The sequence below is a fragment of the Marmota marmota genome, unplaced genomic scaffold, assembly GCF_001458135.2.
Source record: "Marmota marmota marmota unplaced genomic scaffold, marMar, whole genome shotgun sequence".
Classification (NCBI taxonomy): Eukaryota; Metazoa; Chordata; class Mammalia; order Rodentia; family Sciuridae; genus Marmota; species Marmota marmota.
The window spans coordinates 3,555,527-3,563,726 of record NW_026000174.1 but is presented as its reverse complement, the minus strand read 5'-3'; the positions used below and the strand labels follow the sequence as shown (position 1 = coordinate 3,563,726).

Sequence of the window (8,200 nt, the reverse complement as noted above, 5' to 3'; positions counted from 1 at the left end):
TAGATTAAGTAGACTTTATTAGTCATGGCACAGCAGGCGGCATGAGCTTTCACATTTTCATTGCTTTATCTGACCACTTGAGTCCCACAAAAGTTATGTGGAAGTGAACCCAGGAGAATGTTTGTTAGTTAGCTTTCCATCGTTGTAACAAAATATCTGGAAAACAAAATTAGAGGAGGAGAGAATTATTTTGGATCAGTCTCAGAGGTTTCATTCCATTGTCAGCTGGCTCCATTGTTTCTGGGCTTGTGGTGAAGCAGTACAACTTGGTGGAAGGGCATGGCAAGGGCAAAGCTACTCATATCCTGGTAGCTAGAAATCAGAGAAAGAGGGAAGAAGAGAAAAAGAGAGGAGAGAGAGGAAAGAGGGAGGAGGGGGGAAGAGGCAGAAAGAGAGACAGAAAGAGCAGGTAACAATATGTAGTTCCCAAGGGGACATCCTCAAGGACCCATTCCCTTCAGTTAGGTCCTACTCCTACATTTTCTACACCCTTCCAATAAGTTCATTCAGCAATGACTCCAACAATGGATTAATCCATTGATGAGATCATAGCCCCATGATCCAATCACTTCTCAAAAGTCCCACCTCTGAACATTGTTGCATTAGGAACCAATTCTTAAAACATATGAGCCTTTGGGGTACACTACAGATTCAAACCATAACAGTGTTAGACACAAAGTGGATACATGTCATGGCAAAGGAATACCATTATTAGGTAATTCCCAATTTTACAAGGGAGCTACAAGCAAAGCTGTTTAAGCTTTGTTCATAAGGGAGACATATCTTTATATCCGTGTCAGAAAACAAATCTGCGCTCTGACCAAGAAGGAAACACACTTCGAAATTTCAAAGTCTACTATGCAAACATCTAAGTCACAAGATATAGCAGTGCCACTGAGAGAATCGGCTTTTTTCTTAAAAGCCTTCTTAGATATTCCAGGCAGAGTTAAATGTTCCATAGTATCCTCTATGTATCTCAAAAATAGCATAGAACTCACAAATTGTTTTTGTGCTTGTCTGTCTCTCTCACTATTCTATGAGCTCCTGAGAGCCAGTGAAAGAAACATCAGTTCTCAATAAATACTTGATGAAGAAATAAATGCTTTGAAAGAAAGAGGATAATGAGAAACTAATAGGAGGAATTTAGTTTAGACTGGTGGTCAAGAAAAGTCAAGGTTTGATTAACCAAAGAATAAGAAGTCAGTCATGTAAAATCTAGGGAGGAAGAGTGATTAAAGAGGAACAACATGGCTAAAGAATCTACAGCATCAAAAAGCTTGGAGAGTTGAGGAACTGAAAAGCCAAAGCATCTAGACAAACATAGCAAGTGAGTATTCAAATGTTTTAACTTGGGAGAAGTGAGAATGGAGTCAAATTATGCAGGATTTTAAAGACCATATTAAGGACCTGGAGTTTTATTCAAAGTCCATGGAAAAACATTAAATAATTTTTAGAAGGGCATATTATAATCTAATTTTCAAATGTAATTTAATATAATCTCTAACAGGTGCCTTGTAAAATATGGATAGACGTCACAAATTCTTTCATAGTAAATGGTGACCAATGATGTCTTGTTTTGCTGCTTCATCTTGAGACTTAAATTCATCTTTCTTCTCAGGAATTTGGTTCTCTGAGACTAAAAACTGAACAGTTTCCTTTCTCTGCCTTAATATTAAATACTAGCCAAGCCAACCTATTAGTCATTTCCTTAAATACCTTATACTTTCTGACATTCAACCCTCATTTGTAACACCACCTACTACTTAAATTTTATCATTCTTTAGTGTCTAGTTTACTTTTTTATATTTTTAAAATTCTCAATATACTAAATTTCCATTATTAATCCATAATGGCATGCTACCAATTCTACACAGCATGAACATTTACTAATTTCAAAACTGGTTTCAAACCTTTAAAAATAAGGTTGGTTAAAGAGTATGAAATAGCATCAGAAAATAAAAAAAGTATTCACATGCAAAAAAAAAAAAAAAAGTTTTCCCAAACTTTCTGCATTTATCTCACAAACTTTCCTACTGGGAAACGTTCCACCTAGGAATCTGAGAAATTGTTTTCTTTTTTGGTTCTCTGACTACAGACGTTGTGATATTGCTAAATCCCTCTCACACAAGGAGTTTTGGAGCTCTTTATACTACTCACCTTGCCTACGAAGGTCCCCCTTTATCTTGAATACCATGTTCTCCTTACTTTGATAAAATTCAATGATTTTCAAAGCAACCTTGGTAAACATTTTTATTGGACCCTCACAACTTAACAAAATAATTAATGAAGGCATATTTTCCCCTTCTCTTTTAAAGATGAAGAAAGAGGCTGAGGAGATGAGAACTAAGACAAACGTCTTCAGTCTTGGTCCAAAACACTGATTTTCAATTTTATTGATCGACGGAGACCCTAGGATGTTCTGGGAACAGTTTCTCTTTCACCCCATTCGTCCAACTCTGCTTTCAAATAAGCGGTATTCTGCAGGACACCAAAAATCCTCTGAAAACAAGTTCTTGCTCTTGCGTTGCTCAGGTTATGTTGGAATAACCCACCAGATCAAAACATGGAACGAGCGCTTAAAGTCCAAGGGAGAGTAGAAAGTCGGTGGAGCAAAGAAATCTCAGCTCCTCTTCTCATTTTAACCAGAGTTCCCTTCACTTACTAACAGCTGTGTGGTTTTCATATACCCCATGCAAACCTCACGAGATGTACTCTACTGATCAGGAAGTTGAGTAACTGTAGAAGTCGGTTTAGGTTCACCCAATTTACATACCAGAATTAATTTCTGCAAGGCCTGTCCTGAGACGCCTGGGTGGGTGGAAGGAGCACCCTCGACAAGAGGCAAACCTCACAGCCGACCCGCCCAGCCTCTCCCTCGGCCGGAAGCCACTCAACAGGAAGCGGCTGCTACCTCCGAGTCACGTGTCTGCCGAAGATGGCTGCGCTGGGAGGAACCGAGTAAAGGTTGTATCTTAAGCCCCGGCGTGTTAGAACTGGGGAGGCACCGGCTGTTGGTAGGAGAGCAGCAGGTACTGGCACGCTAGGAAAGGGGTAAAGCAAATATCCTGGTGACCGGATAAGTACGATGTGGTGACATATTATCCACCGGCAGCACCGGAACGAGACAATGGAGGAGGGGCTGCGGCCTTAAGGAATTGTCTCTTCACTTTCCACCCTAGAAGTTGAGACCCTATATTTAAACTTAGTCAATAGGGGAAGTTAAAAAAAAAAAAAAGTTATGACATAATTTAGCCCCGGGATTACTGCCAATTTAGAGGGTGACCGTAGCCAAATTTAATTTTGTCTCTATTTTACCCATTGCCTTTCTCTGGAAGCTCTCGAAGTGATGTGAGATAGTGCAAAAAAATACCTTTTGGAATGTTTGTCGTATTTAAAGGTGGCAGTGCCTTGAATAGAGATTTTTTTTGTTGTTAATAATGGGGACACAGTGCTCATAGGGGGCTATCCAGTCAGGACTTTTACCCAATTAAGGGTGACTTGTGCTAGAAACAACTGTTTCACAGAACTAAGAACCTTACCAATATGCAGAGCAGAGAATAGAAAAGTAGTGGTAGCATTAGGCTGTAGATCCTAAGAAAATATTTTTTACATACACATCACACTGAGTTTGATTACATAATTTCTTCCACCCCATAAAAAATCATCCAGTACTCCTGCATGGAAGAGATTTGTGTCTATCATATTATTGAAGCCAAGGCCCTCAAAAATTTGAGTCCTGGTAACCTAAATGAGTTTTACATTTAAACATATCCAGTAAATATTTGTTAGTCAGTGCTATAATCTTAAGTAAATGAATAGTGATAGTGAAACAAGACAATCTGATGCATAAAACCATGTTGTCCCTAAATCTTTGCTTTTCTTAACTGTTAACTTGGAATCTGAAGCTTTATGCTAAAATTTATTCACCATTTCCCTACTGACATTGATCCTCTCTAGTAGAGATCAACAAACTAATGGAATGTAAGCCATGTGCAGTCTAAAACTTGTTTCCATCCAGCCAAGAATGAATTTTTTACATTTTTAAAAATTCAATAAAGACTATAGGTTACCCGCAGTGTTTAAAATCTTTAATGTTTTTTGGCCCATTCGGGAAAAGTTTGCTGGCCCTTGCTCTATGGTATACCAAAAAGCAAAATTGTGGGGCATCTTCTTCCCACTACCAAATTATTTCCAAAGTGGTGGTACCTACTTTAGGTGCAATTTACACTTCCACCCAGAACACACAAGTTTCAGCTCCACTAAATTCTTGCCAGTAATTGAAGTCATCAGATTTTAATTTTAGCTAAGTTATGGGTACCTCTTGGTTTCTGTGGTCTTATTTTTACCTAATGGTACTGAAGTTGAGTATATTGTTTACATTTATTGACTTTTGTCTTTTTGTGAAGTGCCTGTTCAAATCTTTTCTCAATTTTTCTATTGGGTTATTTGCCTTGTTTTGTAGTTCTGTTTATGCTACAGATACTAACCACTCCTTTAGTTACAAACATGTTCTACACTACCTTATTTTCATGATATCTACTGAAGAATCAAGTTATTAAGTTTAGTATTGGCTAGGGTTTTATAAGTCTTCTGTGTTTAGTGCTATTTGTGAATTGTCTAGGAAATATTGTTTAAGATTACAAAGATACACTATATTTCTTAGAAGCTTTGCTTTTCATTTTCATGTTTTTTTAAGGGTCAAGATGGAAAATCATAAACCACATGATACTATCAAGGAAAAGTCAATTTTTGATATCATAGCCAGAAAAATTGAACTACTACCAGAAGCAGAAAGGTAGGATCCCTTAATTTAAAAATATTTTTTCCAGGTGTGTTTTCATTGATTTGTTATCTCAAATTTACGTGGATTAAGTATGAACAACATAGACTATCAAAAGGAAAAACTGAACCCTTTTCTTGCTTTGCTGAGAAAACTGAGACCCCAAAGAGCTTAACCATTTTATTTAATATCAAAGCTAACTGTGGAAGTTGAGGCTGGATCTCATGTCTTCAGACATATCCAGTTGTATCATGATTCATTTTTTCATTTTAGCTTGGAGTACAGCAGTATGTAAACAGTCATGGACTCATTTAAATAACAAGACTCTTTCTCAGTTCATTTCGATCAGTGTACTTACCTGTCTAAAAAATATGGCTGTATATATTTTTATGGGAATGGGATCTTGGCTAAAGGTTTTTAAGATATGATTAAAGAGAAAAATATAGGAAACATGGTCTTTGAAGACAACAAAGACAACTACAGTACACTTCCAGAAAACACTTAAGACAGCAACAATTAAAATCTTTCTAATGAAAATATATTTAAAATGAAAAGGAGCCAACCTGATTAAGAGAAACCATTTGAGGAACCAATGTTACTGAAATACAAGGGAAGTGGACATTGGAAACAACAGTTTTAAGGAGGAAAATGTGATCCAATTAAACTTCCTAATGAACATTTTTTAGAAAACAGATTTAAGATAGGAAGGAAAAGAAATAGTAGAAAAAGTGGCATAGTTATATTGGTGAGTACAGGGTGTAGAGTGGTGGCAGTTGAAATGAAAAAAGGATTTGAAATACATTTTGGAGCTATACTGTCTTCAGGTGTGATAACTACACAAATTCCAGCCTTGCTGTTAACTATCTCAACAAGGGAGAACCTAAAGTCAACAGCGGTAATAAGAACTGGGTGAGATTTTAAAGGTTTTCTGTCCCTCCCCACCACTACATACCACTTTTCTTGAGGTAAAGAGAAAAACTTTTAGAGCAAAAAAGGATGTCTCCAAGCCAAGCAAGGTAAGGAAAACCATAGACTGACACAAGGAAATAAAGAGATGGTAGCAACTTTGAAAAAGTAGGCAATCACTGGGTCCTTTACCAAATTAGAGAATACTGGGAAGTGAACTAAAACTGAAATGTGAAAATTTAGATACTAAATTGCTTTCAAACAGTGGCATGTAGTAGTGTTCTTTGTTCCTTTTTCTCTTTATTTTCATTTTATCTTTTAATTTTGAATCCTCATCCCTTTGTGCATTGTCAGACCATTAACTATGCTTAAGTTAGTATGTTCTGAACTGTATAAATATTTTATAACATAAAACTTTCCAATCTATACAATAATCACATGTTCCACTTATGTCATTGCCATTTGCTAAATTTGATCTTTTTTATATTTAATCAGCCTGGTAGTTAGCTGTGTTTTCTTTTAAAAGAGAGAGAGAGAATTTTTCAATATTTAATTTTTAGTTTTCGGCTGACACAACATCTTTGTATGTGGTGCTGAGGATCGAACCCTGGCCGAAAGCATGCCAGGCAAGCGCGCTACCACTTGAGCCACATCCCCAGCCCGTTAGCTGTGTTTTCAATTGTGCATAACTTGTTTGGAAAACTGGCTGAACCAAAAGAATTAACTAAAAACCTTAACTTTGGCCATAGAAAATTAAAATCTGGTTGAGAGAAAACAAAGTTTGCTTTTCAGATTCCAGTTTTACTACTTGTTTTATTATCTAAGCACTGGTTCCTATGATTTAAACAGGGATAGTACACATATATTTTTATGATGAAATAAATACTTAGATTCTTCAGAGAAAGCTCATATGTCCCATTTCCTCAACCCTCCACAAAAAAAACCAGGCCTTTCACATTTCCATGTTTTCTGTGGTTGTTTGGTAGGTTCTCTAAACTCTTATCACACTCTTTGATATCTTATGTATCCCAAGTTCCCAAACCATTTTTGTAGGCTTCTGTTCTATCAAGTTTATGTGTCTTTCTTCTTCACAATTAGTCAACTATAAAATCTTTGAAGACAGAAGAGAATTTTTTGTGCCTTAGCACTAAGTCTGCAATAGGTTCTCAGTGAGTGAAATGATAGACATTATTATGAATATAAAGCACCATGTAAGAATAGTAATACCCTATAAAATATAGGAAATTAACTAGGAGTTCCTAGAAAAGTTGTCTTAAGTATAAACTGAAGAGGTTAGAGGGGATATTGTGTGGCTTAGTTTGACTAGTAACAAGAAATTTAAGAGGGTGAACTGTGTTGAAGATAGCAACTAAGTAGTAGGCTGAAGTGTTTCGGTTGGAGTATTTCCAATATCTAGTGATAATTTTAGGTATTGTTTTTCCCAAAAAAGAATAGAATGAGAGTTGTAAATTCATACACAACCTTGGCTTAAAATCTATTTCTCCCATTTATTGTTTCAAAACATCAATATATCCGTCAATTAAAGTACCCAGTGTACAGTATCACTTTATATTAGCACTTCTTTTGTCTCCCAATCCTGACACTAATGCTTCAGGGAGGAGTGAAAGGAAACACATTAATTTCACAACACCTTCCAAGGCAGATTTTACTGAAACCAAGTAGAATACATTTTTATATCTGTTATCCTATTGCTCATAGCCTAGAGGGGAAACCTGCCATGTAAGTTAATGATTACAAGGTGGTTACATCTGGTAATATTTTGTGCTAGAGAGAGCTCAGAAAAGAGTCATCCAGAACTTGTTTGTTCACTGCTATAGTTGTGGGTAGGTTTCTACACTAATAATTCTTTGTAAAAATCATAAAAACACATTTAGAAAAATCTAAGTATATCACCCTATCCTTAAGTACTGACCAAATTTAAAAGTCTTTTAGTATTAAAATCTAAAACAGTGATTTAAGGCTTTGGTTTAATGGAGCTGTAAAGGATAGATGTTGTCTAGTTATTCCCAAAGCCCTAGTAATGCCAAAATGGAAGAGTTCACAGTGGAACCAAAAAATTATTTTTTTCTTACCCTCAGGAATCTACTTGAACATGGATCCACATATATTGGACTTAATGCTGCTCTCTGTGGCCTAATAGCAAACAGTCTTTTTCGGCGTGTCTTGCATGTAACAAAGGCCCGAATAGCTGCTAGCTTACCAATGGCAGTGCTCCCATTTTTGACAGCAAATGCATCTTTCAAAGGTTTTGTAAGTTTACCTTTGAGTACAGGTAAATTCTATTTTACTATCACCAAAGACTTTGCCTCTGTATAATATTATTTTCAATTTAAATATCAAATAACTATATGCAGTGTTTGGGTAAGACTATCTTGATAACCTGTTATGTGGCAATGAATTCATGTTAGCATGGCCTACCAACAAAGTAAAATGCACATACACAGCAGTTCTGAATACTTTATCTGATTTATGTCCCCCCCCCCCCCCCCCCCC

The 8,200-nt window shown here is 36.4% G+C and overlaps 1 protein-coding gene and 2 long non-coding RNA genes across 4 annotated transcripts in view; 2 read left to right on the top strand and 1 right to left on the bottom strand.

Moving 5' to 3' along the window:
- LOC125611998 lies at nucleotides 1-2,611 on the bottom strand. The gene is made up of 2 exons (XR_007342235.1): nucleotides 2,158-2,611; nucleotides 1-156 (listed from the first exon to the last, which is right to left on the bottom strand). It is a non-coding gene; the product is annotated as an uncharacterized LOC125611998 (long non-coding RNA).
- A 219-nt stretch (nucleotides 2,612-2,830) lies between these two features.
- Tmem126a (transmembrane protein 126A) overlaps nucleotides 2,831-8,200 on the top strand; it is a 7,262-nt gene continuing 1,892 nt past the window's right edge. Inside the window, exons 1-3 of one of the 2 annotated variants that reach the window (XM_048787970.1) lie at nucleotides 2,831-2,964; nucleotides 4,697-4,795; nucleotides 7,786-7,979. In XM_048787970.1, coding sequence (XP_048643927.1) covers nucleotides 4,704-4,795; nucleotides 7,786-7,979 — 286 coding nt within the window. In that variant the 5' untranslated portion in view covers nucleotides 2,831-2,964; nucleotides 4,697-4,703. Of the gene's footprint in view, nucleotides 3,030-4,696; nucleotides 4,796-7,785; nucleotides 7,980-8,200 lie in introns of both variants that reach the window. The other variant, XM_015477347.2, reaches the window with a different exon arrangement.
- On the top strand, nucleotides 5,941-6,613 carry LOC125611999. Its single transcript, XR_007342236.1, has 2 exons — nucleotides 5,941-6,058; nucleotides 6,318-6,613. It is a non-coding gene; the product is annotated as an uncharacterized LOC125611999 (long non-coding RNA).